General features: G+C 41.1%; 1 protein-coding gene across 1 annotated transcript in view; it reads left to right on the top strand.

The window, feature by feature from the left end:
• The first annotated feature begins 40 nt into the window (after positions 1-40).
• DDX21 (DExD-box helicase 21) overlaps positions 41-14875 on the top strand; it is a 31374-nt gene continuing 16539 nt past the window's right edge. The window contains exons 1-9 of the mRNA XM_039233302.1: positions 41-190; positions 2151-2594; positions 4205-4280; positions 5150-5328; positions 6049-6166; positions 10953-11138; positions 12238-12383; positions 13430-13579; positions 13965-14126. Of these exons, the coding sequence (XP_039089233.1) occupies positions 104-190; positions 2151-2594; positions 4205-4280; positions 5150-5328; positions 6049-6166; positions 10953-11138; positions 12238-12383; positions 13430-13579; positions 13965-14126 (1548 nt within the window). The 5' untranslated portion in view covers positions 41-103. The remainder of the gene's footprint in view (positions 191-2150; positions 2595-4204; positions 4281-5149; positions 5329-6048; positions 6167-10952; positions 11139-12237; positions 12384-13429; positions 13580-13964; positions 14127-14875) is intronic.

Genomic DNA, 14875 nt, shown 5'->3' with positions numbered 1-14875 from the left:
GCTACCGGAAGTGACGAAAGTGGGTGGGCTGAGTGGGAGGAACACTCTCTTCCTCTCCACGCGGTGGAACTGACCGGTCGGCCTGAGTTGCTTGTCCTGAAAGATGCCGGGGAAACTCCTTAGTGACGTGGATTTGGATTCAGACACGGCCATGGAAAAAGTGGAGACACCGCGAAAGCAGAATGCGAAGGTGCCACCGAGGGCTGAGGGACCTAGGGCCCTGAGAGGAGCCGGGTACAGGATGGGGGGATGCCCGGCTAAGGAGCCTGTGGCTCACATGCGGACCCGGCGCGCCCGGAGCCTGGCGTGGGGCTCGGCCGGGGGGCGCCGGGGAGCGAGCGGTGTCCGCGAGCGGCCCAGGTGGACCGAGCTGGGGTGAGCACCGCTCCCACGTGGTTCTGCAGTCTGGGTGCCCCGCACCTAGTGCGCAGTTAGGTGTTCACGGTTGGGCCCCACGTTGCTGGCTCAGGCTCAGACCTAACCCGGGGTTTGAGCGTGCGCGGAGGGAATTGTCAGTCCAGGTAGAGCCTGAAGCTTTAGCTTAGACTAGCCACACCTCAAACCCACCTGCACACGTGGGCGGCGTCAGCCGTGACATTTTACTATAGTAGTACGCGAAATACAGTTTGTTCTTCGGTAAGCAGCTTTTCGAAGATGAAGTAGTTCAGTTCGGCTTAATGTCTGTTGACCAGATTTCCCTTGGAAATGTAACAGTGTGTTGTGCTAACGGTACACCGTTGTTTTTTTTTTTATAGAGGCCAGCAGTATGTAGTGGCCTTAGGTTACCTTGATACCTGTCCGCCTCCTTACTGTTACTTCTTTAGTGATTTCACTTGTGACTGAGTCTCTGTTCTTAGATAAGGTCAGTCAGTGAGAACAAAGATTGGCCCTGAATTTGCATTGTACATGACTTAGAATTTTTTTCCCTTGGATGTTTATGGGTCTTTTTGATGGGGAGCTTTTGCAACAGCAATATTTTGGCGTTGTAGGAAGCTGAGGGAGCACAGGCTTGTCCCCACAGGTGAGGAGGAAGTGGTCCTGGTTTACCTGCTCAGCATCAGTGAAGGTATTCAGTTGTGGGATGGTCAAGTGAAGAGGGACAGGGTCAAACACCGTTAACATTCCAAGAGAGGCCATTGGGTTAGGAAATCCTCTCAGTGGAACGAAGGAATGAAAGAACTGAAGTCTTGTGGGGAGACCAGATTACTTTTCAAATGTCTGAAAGATGATCATGTGGGAAAGATCACACTCATCCATGATTTGAGAGCAGAGGCGGGGCCTGACGTTTGAGAGAGACTGATTTCAGCTAAATGTTATAGCCTTCATATTTCTGGGATTGGGCCTTTCGGAGAGGTTTTTACAGAGGCTAAGCACCTGTCTACTTGATTTTGGCTATATTAAGTAATTAATTTTCAGTAATAGGAAAAGTTGGGAAAGGTCACACGTTTCAGGTAGGAGCCATAGTCTGATTTGGCTTTGAGGTTTCACCCATGCCATTTCCTAGTAACTTGTGGGTTTTTTTCCTCTTTAAGTTAGATCATTTTTTTCTTTTTTTTTTTTTTTCTTAATCATGTGGGATGATAGATTGTGGGATTCTATAGCTTTTTGGTTCATAAAGTGCCTCTGTAAATTCATTTGCACTTGTCAGATAGCCGAGACAGATATTATGAATCCCTGTTTTACCGGTACAGGAATTCTAGCAGAGAAAGAAATCTGCTTCATATCATCCCATCTGTGGACATTTATGGCCTTATAGTTCTTCTAGAATTAAATTAAACAGTACTTGACCACTTTCTGTAGTTAAACCTCTACAGCTCTTGGAGCATCCTATGAGTCACCCCGAATCCCTTATGAAAATTTGATTTTACAACTTGTTCAACCAACGTGAATTGAATAGTTACCAAGAGGCATTCTCTTCTGAGATAATGAAATAATTGATGTATACTGCTTATTTCCATATAACTAAGAAATGGTACTAAAAAAGCATTGTGTTTTGCCTTACTACAGGAGAAGGTACAAATGTTGAAAAATGCCCCCAAATTGTGTTCTTCATAATTACATGATCTTGGAATAATCCAGAATTAATGTATCATGCAGATGTATACATGCTTTGCTCAGTAGTTTGTATCTTCTTTATTAATTTATTTTAGAAAGGTAGAAAAGAGAAGCCAAAGCCAAATTCTAGTAAGACTGAAGAGGCAACAGAAGTAAAGGAAGAAACTATTTCCCTCAAAGCTAAAAAAATTAAAAAGAAAGCTGAGTCTTCTGAGGTTGACATGAATTCTCCTAAATCCAAAAAGGCAAAAAAGAAAGACGAGCCATCTCAGGATGACATTATTTCTCCTAAAACCAAAAGTGTGAAGAAACCAAAGGAATCCTTTGAAAAGAAAGTCGTTTCTCCTAAAACCAACAAAGTGATAAAAAGTGAGGAGCCTTCTGAAGAAGAAATAGGTGCTCCTAAACCAAAGAAGATGAAAAAAGAAAAGGAAATGAATGGAGACATTGGAGAGAAAAGCTCCAAATTAAAGAATGGGTTACCTCATTCTGGACCTGCCTCTAACTCCAGTGAAGAAAGTAACAGTGAATTAGAGCAGGTAAAGTTGCGTTTTTTTTTGTGGACCATATCTTTCATTGTGGCTTCAGTAGGTAATTGCTACCCAGATTATTTAAAAGCAGGAGAAAATTTGATGTGTTGACACTTCATTGGGGTTGGTGTCCCTTGAGCTGCATGCTGCCTGCATTCAGGGTTAAGACCTCGTCTTAAGAGCTTAGGGTCAGAATGTTTCCTTTGCAAAGAAGCTGGTCTATTTAAGTTTAGGGAATGTCCTCTCTCCACACTTGGTCTGCTTATTTGCAAGTCAGAAATTAAAAGGAGGGATTATAATTATGCAAATAGGCCCTAGCTTCCCTCAGGGGTTTCACCAAAAAATCATGATTAATAGAGCCACTGAAAAGGCTTTTGTTTCATTTTGCAGAAGTTTTTGTTTGGCTGTTAACTAACTTAAAGTTGAACCTGATGATTGAATGTCCACTTGGAAGCTAGGTTCTGTTACCTTTCAGAAACTCAGTTATCAAAGAAATCCTAATTCTAATAATTATCTGTTTGTGTAGGTCATAATCAACCTTGAAATTTTTTCTCCTTGATTCATATCCAGGTGCCCCTCACAATAAATAAGTAAATAAAATTTTTTCTGATTATAGATATGTGATTTAGAGAGTTAAGAAAATATAGAAATTTGGGGCACCTGGGTGGCTCATGTGGTTAAGCATCTGAGTTCGGCTCAGGTTGTGATCTCCTGGTTTTTGGGTTTGAGTTCCAGGTCAGCTTCTGTGCTGCCGGTTCAGAGCCTGGAGCTTGCTTCTCATTTTGTGTCTCCCTCTCTTTTTCTGCCCCTTTCCTACTCACTCTCTCTCTGTCTCTCTCTCTCTCTCTCTCTCAAAATAATAAATAAACAAACACAAAAAAAGAAAATACAGAAATTTACTAAAAAGGTCCCTAGAATTTCAGCATTCATTAATTCAGTAAATATTAAGTACTCATTAGGTACAGAGGTAGCCTGTTGAATGTTTGATGTTCCTTTACAGTACTTTTTGTATATATAACTATCATTTTTTTTTTTATCAGATTAGGATTGCACTATATGCAGTCTTGTCTCCTGCCTTTTCTACCTTTATATAAAGATTATATTCTTTTTTTAAATGTTTACTTATTTATTTATTTTTTGGAGAAAGAAAAAAAACCAGCATGAGTGGGGGAGGGGGAGAGAGAGAGAGAGACAGAATCCAAGGCTCCAGGCTCTGAGCTGTCAACACAAAGCCCAATGGAGACTTGAACCTACGAACCATGAGATCATGACCTGAGCCAAAGTCAGTGTTTAACCAACTGAGCCACCCAGGTGCCCCTAAATAATAAACATTTTTATTGGTTCCATAATCCATTATATAAATGTTCAGAAACTCACTTAATTTCTGTATTGGGCATTTAAATTTTTTACTGTCAAATAATGCCACGGTGACCACCTTGAATAGGATTATGATTTCCTTTTTGGATCTTGGTTTACCTACCAAAGTTTCTGTGTCTTTTTGGTTGATTTGGAAGAGATGTTTTCAAATAGGTTCTTTTGTTTCTTTCTCAGAAGGCTTCTCTGTGATTACCTGTGGGGTTAAAGTTACTGATTTCTTTCTGTGGCCCTTTGCTTGATAGGAAATACCTGTGGAACAAAAAGAAGGAGCTTTCTCTAATTTTCCCATATCTGAAGGGACCATTAAACTTCTCAAAGGTAATATTTTTGGAACTATTGTATAATGTTACAAAATATTATTTAGAAGTACTCCATCTATTTTTGTTGAGATGAAGGACGATACATGGAACCACATAATGACGTAGATCTATATATATGGTATAGGACTATGCTAGTGATGGCTTTGCTGTCTCTTAAATAGGTGATTAAATTTTATTCAAACCAATATGTGTATTAGAAGTGTGAGGACTGATTTACTGGTACAATGAATGGTTCATGCCATGTTATTTTCTTTGTTATTCTCTCCCACTTTGTGAGGCATTTCTTCATAATACCAACTTGTCTCAGAACTCAGCCTAGCGGTGTGCCTCTGAACAAACTAGGTAGCCACAGATGCGTGAGTAGGTGTTTTCTGAATCAGATGTGGCATAGTCTGGACTGCGAATCCAGATTTGGGGCTTCTAATGACCTATGGGTGAGATTACATGACAAGTAACTAAACTCTTAAAAAAAGGTTTACTATAATTTGGTGTTCTATTTATTTTTTAGAGAGCACGAGAGGGGGGGAGAGGGGCAAAAGGAGAGAGAGAGAGGGAGAGAATCTCAAGCAGGCTCCATGCTAAGTGGGGAGCCCAATGTGGGGCTCAATCCCAGGACCTTGGAATCATGACCTGAGTCAAAATCAAGTTGGATGTTCAGCCAACTGAGCCACCCAGGTGCCCCTAATTTGGTGTTTTAAAGTTTGTTGATATTTTTCAGTCAAGCAGATTCTTCACTACCAGAATGCATTGGTACCTGACCTTGTAGATATTGACCAGAATGTAGAATTCCTTAATTCTCTAGGACTGGAAACATGGCTGGGATTTTAAGAACTGCAGTGTCAGGTAACGTGGTAAATTTGTTCACAGGCCGTGGGGTGAACTTCCTGTTTCCGATACAAGCAAAGACATTTCACCATGTTTATAGTGGAAAGGACTTAATTGCACAGGCGCGAACAGGAACTGGGAAGACCTTCTCCTTTGCCATCCCTTTGATTGAGAAACTTCAGGGAGAACTACAAGACCGGAAAAGAGGCCGTGCGCCTCAGGTAACTATCTTTAACACAGACCTCAGGGGCTCCAAATCTGCACAGGAGAAACCTTTCTTAGACATTGTTTATATATTGTATAGTTTGTTTACTGGGTTCTCCTTAAAGTGTTTTTTTCCTTTTCCTTTTCTTCTTTTTTTTAAAACTTTTTAACATTTATTTGTTATTATTGACAGAAAGAGACAGAGCATGAGCAGGGGAGGGGCAGAGAGAGGGGGAGACACAGAATCTGAAGCAGGCTCCGGGCTCTGAGCTGTTAGTACACAGCCCGATGTGGGGCTTGAACTCACGAACTGCAAGATCATGACTTGAGCCGAAGTCAGACGCCTAACTGACAGACACTAACTAACTAACACCTCAGTGGTGTTACTCCATGCTCAAGTTGTTGCTTTCCTGGAATGCCTTTTTTAAGTATTGGCAGCTCTATGAAACTCCCCAGTTCCTCCAGCCTCCTCCAGGCAGCCCTCCTGGAGCACCGCGTGTTTGGGCATCTATATCTCTTCTGATTGGTAGGATCACAAACTTTTCTTCTGAGTAGATTTCTCAGGGCCGTACTACATTTTGATCCTTCCCCATGTGAAACTATGTTGCAAAGTACATAATAGATATTTTGAAAATACTTGATAGGATGAGTTGAACCTTCTGATGAATTCCATATTTGTTAATGAAAAAAAATAATGCATAATACTTTGAATTCAGTGATTAGTTTTTCCTTTTCAGGTACTGGTTCTTGCACCCACGAGGGAGTTGGCAAATCAAGTGAGCAGAGACTTCAGTGACATCACAAGAAAGCTGGCAGTGGCTTGTTTCTATGGTGGAACTCCCTATGGAGGTCAAAGTAAGTAAATCCAAAAGTGAGGGAAGGAAAATGCCAAGCATTGTTGGATGCCTTGGTTGGATTTCTGACCTTGACATCTGGATTTACCTGGTTTAGTTATTTATCTTAGTTTTCGTTTGTTATTATTGTTCAAAAAAATTTTTTTTAATGTTTATTTTTGAGACAGACACAGAATGCAAGCAGGGGACGGGCAGAGAGAGAGAGAGGGAGAAGGAGAGGGGGAGAGAGAGAGAGAGAGAGAGAGAGAAGGAGAGAGGGTGACACAGAAGGAGGCTCCAGGCTCTGAGCCGTCAGCACAGAGCCCCCTGTGGGGCTCTCAACAACCGTGAGATCATGACCTGAGCTGAAGCCAGACGCTTAACTGACTGAGCCACCTAGGCGCCCCTCTTGTTTAAAGATGGTCAAGAACGTGGTCTTGCATAATGATGCGTAAAATCCTGGGTGTAGTTCTTCGGAGTTTTGTTTTATTTGTCTCTGTTTATATGAAGGCTACAAAGGTATCTTACTGAACCCAAGATGATGGAGTCCAGGGGTCTCTTGGAACTAGAAGGTCATGATTCAGAGTTACTCTTTTTACCCATCAAAGAGGATAGATCTGGCCTCTTTTGGGACCTTTGCTGCTTTCTTGCAGTAGGTGGGCCTTCTTTGGGCTCAGGGGCCAAATGTTGCAGACCTTATTGTAGGATTCCATTACTTACCAGTTCAAGACCTGGAAGCTTTATTAGGTAGAATACTTAATATAATTCAGGAAGGCATTTAAGGCATTAAAAATGTTAGTATTGGTACGTAAGGCTTGTGGTTATTTCTTTCCAGCTTTGGCTGAATAAACTAGGCTTTAGCATTAGAAAAGTGTATGTGTGAATCTAGACCCTGTGAATCTGGACCTTGCTTACAGTGTGATTTTAAGTTCAGGGTGCTTGATTTTTCTTTTCATTTGCTTGTATGAAAAAATAAGTTTACTGGGATGTCTGGTTGGCTCAGTCGGTTGGATGTCCAACTTCAGCTCAGGTCATATCTCGTGGTCCTTGAGTTCAAGCCCTGCACTGGGCTGTGTGCTGACAGCTCGGGGTCTGGCCTGCTTCTGATTCCATGTGTCTCTCTGCCCCTGCCCTACGTGCACTCGCTTGTGCTCTCTCTCAAAAATAAATAAAACATTTAAAAATTAATAATTTACTGAATTCATCCTGCAGGGGTGTTATGAGGATTGAATTGGAAAGTGTCTGTAGAGTGCCTGGTGTGACCCCTAGACTGAAAGAGCAGTTGAGTGCAAAGCTGCATTATTACTGCCTCACCTCATTCTGAACTCCGTTTTCCTGAATGTCTCTGTGCCTTCTGGGAATACTTGCCCTTCTACCCTGTCTCATTCTTTCTATACCTGATTACCTTACATACAGTTCTTATGTATTTTAAATTAGTTAATTGGTTTTTAAATTTACATCCACATTAGTTAGCCTATAGTGCAACCATGATTTCAGGAGTAGATTCCTTAATGCTCCTTACCCATTTAGCCCACCTCCCCTCCCACAACCCCTCCAGCAACCCTCTGTTCTCTGTATTTAGGAATCTTTTATGTTTTGTCCTCCTCCTTGTTTTTGTATTAGTTTTGCTTCCCTTCCCTTAGTTCATCTGTTTTGTATCTTGAATTCTTAATATCAGTGAAGTCACATGATATTTGTCTTTCTCTGGCTAATTTCGCTTAGCATAATACCCGCCAGTTCCATCCACATAGTTTGCAAATGGCAAGATTTCATTCTTTTCAGTTGCCCAGTAATATTCCATTGTATATATATATGTATACCACATCTTCTTTATCTATTCATCCATCGATGAACATTTGGGCTCTTTCCATCCTTTGGCTATTGTTGATAGTGCTGCCATAAACCATTGGCACCATTGGGGTGTATGTGCCCCTTTGAAACAGCACACCTGTGTTCCTTGGATAAATACTAGTAGTGCAGCTGCTGGGTCATAGGGTAGTTCTGTTTTTAGTTTTTTGAGGAACCTCCATACTGTTTTCCAGAGTGGCTGCACCAGTTTGCATTCCCACCAGCAGTGCAAGAGAGATCCTCTTTCTCTGCATCCTCTCCAACATCTGTTGTTGCCTGAGTTGTTAATGTCAGCCATTCTGACAGGAGTGAGGTGGTATCTCGTTGTGGTTTTGATTTGTATTTCCCTGATGATGAGTAATGTTGACCATTTTTTTGTGTTTCTTGTTCATCTGGATGTCTTTGGAGAAATGTCTATTCATGTCTTTTGCCCATTTCTTCACTGGATTATTTGGTTTTTGGGTGTTGAGTGTGATAAGTTCTTTATAGATTTTAACTAACCCTTTATCTAATGCTGTTTGTGAATATCTTCTCCCATTCCATCGGTTGCCTTTTAGTTTTGCTAATTGTTTTCTTTGCTGTGCAGAAGCTTTTTATTTTGATGAGGTCCCAATAGTTCATTTTTGCCTTTGTTTCCCTTGCCTCCAGAGACGTGTTGAGTAAGAAGTTGGTGCAGCCGAGGTCAAAGAGATTTTTGCCTGCTTTCTCCTCTAGGATTTGGATGGCTTCCTGCCTTACATTTAGGTCTTTCATCCATTTTGAGTTTATTTTTGTATATGGTGTAAGAAAGTGGTCCAGATCATTTTTTTGCTTGTTGCTGTCCAGTTTTCCCAGCACCGTTTGCTGAAGAGACTGTCTATTCCATTGGATATTCTTTCCCTGCTTTGTCAAAGATTAGTAGGCCATACGTTTGTGGGTCCATTTCTGGGTTCTCTCTTCTGTTCTATTAGTCTTGAGTGTCTGTTTTTGTGCCAGTACCATACTGATGATTATAGCTTTGTAATACAGCTTGAAGTCTGGGATTGTGCTGCCTCCCACCTTGGTTTTCTTTTTCAGGATTGCTTTGGCTATTTGGGGTCTTTCTGGTTTCATACAAATTTTAGGATTGTTTGTTCTAGCTCTGTGAAGAATGCAGGTGTTATTTTGATAGGGATTGCTCTTATTTCTTTAAGATTCTCATTCTTGGGGTGCCTGGGTGGCTCAGTCACTTGATTTTGGCTCAGATCATGATTTCATGGTTTGTGGGATTGAGCCTCGTGTCGGGTTCTGCTCTGAGAGTGTGGAGCCTGCTTGAGATATTCTCTACTCCTCCCCCATTTGTGCTCACTCTCTCTTTTCCCTTCTCTCCCTCTCTTTCTCCTTTTATCTCCCTCAAATATAAATAAACTTTAAAAAAAAAAAAAGATTCTCATTCTCAGTTTGTCTGTGAAACCTTTTGACACTTTTCTACTACCAAGGAAGTCCTTTCTTTTCTGGTGGTTCCATCTCCCACTGGTGCATTTTTCTGGATTGTCACTTCTTACCTGTTCTTCCCACCAGGTTAAGGAGTGCCTTGAGTATCTTTATCTTTGATTCTTAGCATATTACCTTTTTTTTTTTTTTTTTACAAATAGTTTATTGTCAAATTAGTTTCTACATAACACTCAGTGCTCATCTCCAAAGTGCCCTCCTCCATGCCCATCCCCCCCTCCCCCCCACATCCATCAGTTTTTGTCAGCATTCAAGAGTCTCTCATGGTTTGCCTCTCTCCCTTTCCCCCACCATTTCCGCCCTTCTTCTCCCCCTTGTTCCTCCGTCAAGTTCCTCCTAATCCTCCTATACGTGCAAACATATGATATTTGTCCTTCTCTGCCTGACTTATTTCGCTCAGCATAACACCCTCAAGGTCCATCCATGTTGCTACACATGGCCAGATTTCATTGTTTCTCATTGCCATGTAGTATTCCATGGTATAGATAAACCACATCTTCTTGATCCATTCATCTGTTGATGGACACTTAGGCTCTTTCCATGTTTTAGCTATTGTGGAGAGTGCTGCTATGAACATTGGGGTACATGTGCTCCTATGCCTCAGCATTTCTGTATCCCTTGGGTAAATTCCTAGCAGTGCTATTGCTGGGTCATAAGGGAGTTCTATTGTTAGTTTCCTGAGGAACCTCCACACTGTTTTCCAGAGGGGCTGTACCAGTTTACATTCCCACCAACAGTGTAGGAGGGTGCCCGTTTCTCCACATCCTCGCCAGCATCTAGAGTTCTCTGATTTGCTCATTTTAGCCACTCTGACTGGCGTGAGGTGGTATCTCAGTGTGGTTTTGATTTGTATTTCCCTGATGAGGAGCGATGCTGAGCATCGTTTCATGTGTCTGTTGGCCATCTGGATGTCCTCTTTGGAGAAGTGTCTGTTCATGTCTTCTGCCCATTTCTTCACTGGGTTGTTTGTTTTTCGGGCGTGTAGTTTGGTGAGTTCCTTATAGATTCTGGATATTAATCCTTTATCTGATATGTCATTTGCAACTATCTTTTCCCATTCCGTTGGTTGCCTATTAATTTTCTGGGTTGTTTCCTTGGCTGTGCAGAAGCTTCTTAGCATATTACCTTATACTTGTAGTTAATAAATATTTTAGATTAAAAATGTATTTAGGGGCGCCTGGGTGGCTTAGTCGGTTAAGCGTTCAACTTTCACTTGGGTCATGATCTCGCGGTTCGTGGGTTCGAGCCCCGCGTCGGGCTCTGTGCTGACTGCCAGCTCAGAGCCTGGAGCCTGTTTCAGTCTGTGTCTCCCTCTGTCTCTCTGACCCTCCCCTGCTCACACTGTCTCTCTCTCTCTCTCCTAGAAATAAATAAAACATTAAAAAAATCTTTAAAAAAAAAAAAAGAAAAAGAAAAAAATATATTTAATTGGTACCTTAGACTAATAAAAGGACTTAAAACCTAGTATATCTTATTGATGTTCTTTATAGTTGAACGCATGCGGAATGGGATTGATATCCTGGTTGGGACCCCAGGTCGTATCAAAGACCACCTGCAGAATGGCAAGCTAGATCTCACCAAACTTAAACATGTTGTCCTGGATGAAGTTGACCAGATGTTAGATATGGGGTTTGCTGATCAAGTGGAAGAGATTTTAAGTGTGGCATACAAGAAAGGTAAGCTCCAAATTCAAGGAAGTGATAAAAAGATTAGAGAAAGAGTGGTGATTAGGTGGTCTTCTAAGAGTTAAATGAAGCCTTAAATTGGGGGATGATTTATTTCATTTAGGAAACTTAAATATAAAAAACAACCATGATTTATCACATAACTATAATGGGGAAAGTAAAAGAAAAGATTTGATATTCTGCCAGCTTGGTGTGCTTTGCTTTTGGTCTATTTCTTTCTGACTTTGTACTATTGTTGCGTGTGTGTGTGTGTGTGTTAATTTTAATCTTACCACGCATATAAAAAATTTGGCATAACACTCCATGAAGAAGTTTTGCCATGATTTAATTCCATCTATGTATTTTGATTTTTAGATAATATAAATAATTCCGCTTATAGACATTATTATGTAGATAGCTTCCTTCACATTTCAGTATTTGGAATTTATTTTTTAGGGTAGATGTCCAGAAATGAAGTTACTGAGTTCAAAGGTATAAATAGTTCATGTTTCTCAATGTACATTGTCAGGTTGCTCTCCAAAAGGGCTCTATTTACTTACACCGCTATTTGAAATACTATATGAAAAAGCAGTGTTATTCAAAGAGCAAACTAAAAAGCGGGGGAGGGAGAGGCTGGGGAAAGTTTTTAGTACCTGATCTCAAAGAATGAATAGACCAGAATTCTAAACTCAGAATACTCAGGAAACGCTAGAGAGTATAGACAAGTATAGAATCTGTTCTGGTGTTTATTGTAGGTTATTTACTTAGTGATCTAAACTAGATAGTTACTGGGCTTCATGAACAGGTGTTTTCCAGGTGATAGGTCTCGTTATAATGGATAGATTTCCTTCATGGTGCATAAAGGCCAGTGGTTGGAAAGCGAAGTAATTTTAAAGTACGTTTGGTGTTTCAAGTCTCCTTTACATAAGTTACTTAGGCAGTATTTCTTTGCCCATTAGGAATCTCTGTCTCTCTCATTTCTGTGTCATCAGTGCCTGGCTTGGCCTCAAGTGGTTGCTGTTGCGTGTTGATTGACTGTGGAAGAACTGGGTGAGGTAGAGTACTGTATAGGCTTATTTGGGTTATTCATACTGACTTTTTCCCCCCAAAGATTCGGAAGACAATCCCCAGACATTGCTTTTTTCTGCAACTTGCCCTCATTGGGTATATAATGTTGCTAAGAAATACATGAAATCTACATATGAACAGGTGGATCTGATTGGTAAAAAGACTCAGAAAACGGCAATAACTGTGGAGGTAAATGATTCATTCAGTTAGAATTTTGCATGTCATTTTTTTTTTCTGTCCGATAAAATACTAAGACTGGTAAATACAGACTGTTTTTCCAGATAAATACTAAATCCATGTGAAGAGCCAATTAAAGATCTATTTCTCTGTGAGTTGTATGTGATTATCTGTGTTTTCTAAATTTCATTATCTGGTAGTCAGATTTCAAAATCTTTTGGAATTTGTATCTGTCTGAATTTTGTAAATAGAAATTATACTAGAATTGATTTTTTTCTTTTAAGATTTTGTTTTTAAGTTGTCTCTACCCAAAACATGGGGCTCGAACTCACAACTCCAAGATTGTGAGTTCCATGCTCTACCGACTGAGCCAGCCATGTGTCCCAACACCTAGAATTTAAACTAGCAGAGAAATCTAGTACTTTGGGGTTTTTTTTTTTTTTTATTATTAATGTATCTATTTCTGAGAGAGAGAGAGAGACAGCATGAACAGAGGAGGGTCAGAGAGAGAGGGAGATACAGAATCTGAAACTGGCTCCAGGCTCTGAGCTAGCTGTCAGCACAGAGCCCGACGCGGGGCTTAAACCTACGAACCATGAGATCATGACCTGAGCTGAAGTCGGATGCTTAACCGACTGAGCCACCCAGGCGCCCCTCTAGTACTTTGTTTTGAAGCTGTTTTCGTTTTAGGGCCCAGCACCTAGAATTCCTTTCACCCAAAGAATAGACCTGCATGCTAACTGGCTAGTCACAGTTTTAATTGGATAAAAGGAACAAAAACGTACCAAAAAATTTGTCAGTTACTTGATTTCCTGTAAGAATTGAGGGAATGGCATTTCTTTTTCGTTTTCCTTGTTTGTGCAGAAAACAGGAACCAGATGCTCTTTGGAGAAAGGGCTCTCGTGTTGATGAGTTTGGGTTTTTTTCTCTACACAGCGGTGGCAGAAGTCTGCTCTAGTCTGTATTAAACAATCGCTTCTAGCACCACTAGTGTTGAACAGGTTATTTCAGGTTCTGGGCGGGCTTTACTAAATGTATCTTTTTCCCCCTCCGATAAGCACCTGGCTATCAAGTGCCACTGGACTCAGAGGGCAGCAGTTATAGGGGATGTGATCCGAGTATATAGTGGTTTTCACGGGCGCACTATCATCTTCTGCGAAACCAAGAAAGAAGCCCAGGAGTTGTCACAGAATGTTTCTATAAAGCAGGTTGGTTCTTCCCCCTTTCCTTTAGGGAGAAAGCATCTTTCAACTGATAGACCCCGTTTACATTTTAGAGCTCACCTGATCTGTCAGTCCCCTCACAGGCGAGGAAACAGTGCCTCAAACCCGAGGTTACACTGACAAAGTAGGCTTGATCAGTCTTGTCTGGTGTTTTTTACCCAGTAAGTATAGATGGACGCAGTTGATCTAATGACTAAGGAGTGGAAAAAAGTTTGAGGCTTGTCCGTGTAAGGCATATATTTCTCCCTTTGCATTATTTTCAGTGGAACTATCACCAAAATCCCAATGTCCTTACAGGCCTAATTTGTGGTATTAAAAGTACCTGGATTGTTAGATCTGGTATTCTTAAGCCAGCTTATTTCTTTGGCAGGATGCCCAGTCATTACATGGAGATATTCCTCAGAAGCAGAGAGAAATCACTCTGAAAGGTTTTAGAAATGGTGATTTTGGAGTTTTGGTTGCGACCAATGTTGCTGCTCGTGGGTTAGACATCCCTGAAGTTGATCTGGTTGTACAGAGTTCTCCACCAAAGGTAAGTGTTCTATACTACAGTTTTGTTTTGTTTCTGTTTGTTGTTGTTTTTGTTTTTTCTGGGGGGGAATACTAAAACAGACTGGAAGTTGTATGGTTTAGTTTCATGTGGTTAGTAATAGCTATCTCTTGAGTGCTAGGAAGCTGTGGTGATTTTAAAAATAAGCCTCTTCTGAGGTCCTTCCTTCAGAATCGACAGTTGAGTAGAAATGTGGTCAGTGGCCAGAGAAAGATTGTTTCTTATTGAAGGAGATTTTGGTAGGCTGGTGCAGGTAGTGCAGTTGTGAACTGGACTTTGAAGATGGGTGGGACTTAGGTGGGGTGAGGGTAACATAAAATCATGAACTAGAGGATAGAGAAGGGGAAAAGGGCCTGTGATTAATAGCCTCCGTGGTTAAAACTGCTTGGGTTTGTGAGTGATGGGAACCTCTTAGGGCCGCCGAAGCATCAGGTTAGGTGGTATGGACAGTGCTTCATGTAAGTAAAAGTAGGTCTGAAGGAGTATGCTCTGCTCCCATCACTTCAAATGTGAGGACCTTACCAAATTGGCAAATTCCTCAGGATTAAAGGTTGTTTACAATGATAGAAAAAATAACCTGATTACTGTGAAGTCAACAGTTCTTAGAAAGGAAGTCTGATTAGTGTGTGACATACATGTTGTTTAAGGGAGCCTGTAGAACTGTGCTGTCCAATATGATGGCCACAGCCATGTGTAGCTGTTGAGTACTGGAAACAGTCTGAATTGACATG

The sequence above is a fragment of the Hyaena hyaena genome, unplaced genomic scaffold (genome assembly GCF_003009895.1).
Source record: "Hyaena hyaena isolate Hyena2069 unplaced genomic scaffold, ASM300989v1 scaffold_73, whole genome shotgun sequence".
Classification (NCBI taxonomy): domain Eukaryota; kingdom Metazoa; phylum Chordata; class Mammalia; order Carnivora; family Hyaenidae; genus Hyaena; species Hyaena hyaena.
Note: the sequence above shows the minus strand (reverse complement) of the source record. Positions and strands in the feature narration are given on the sequence as shown.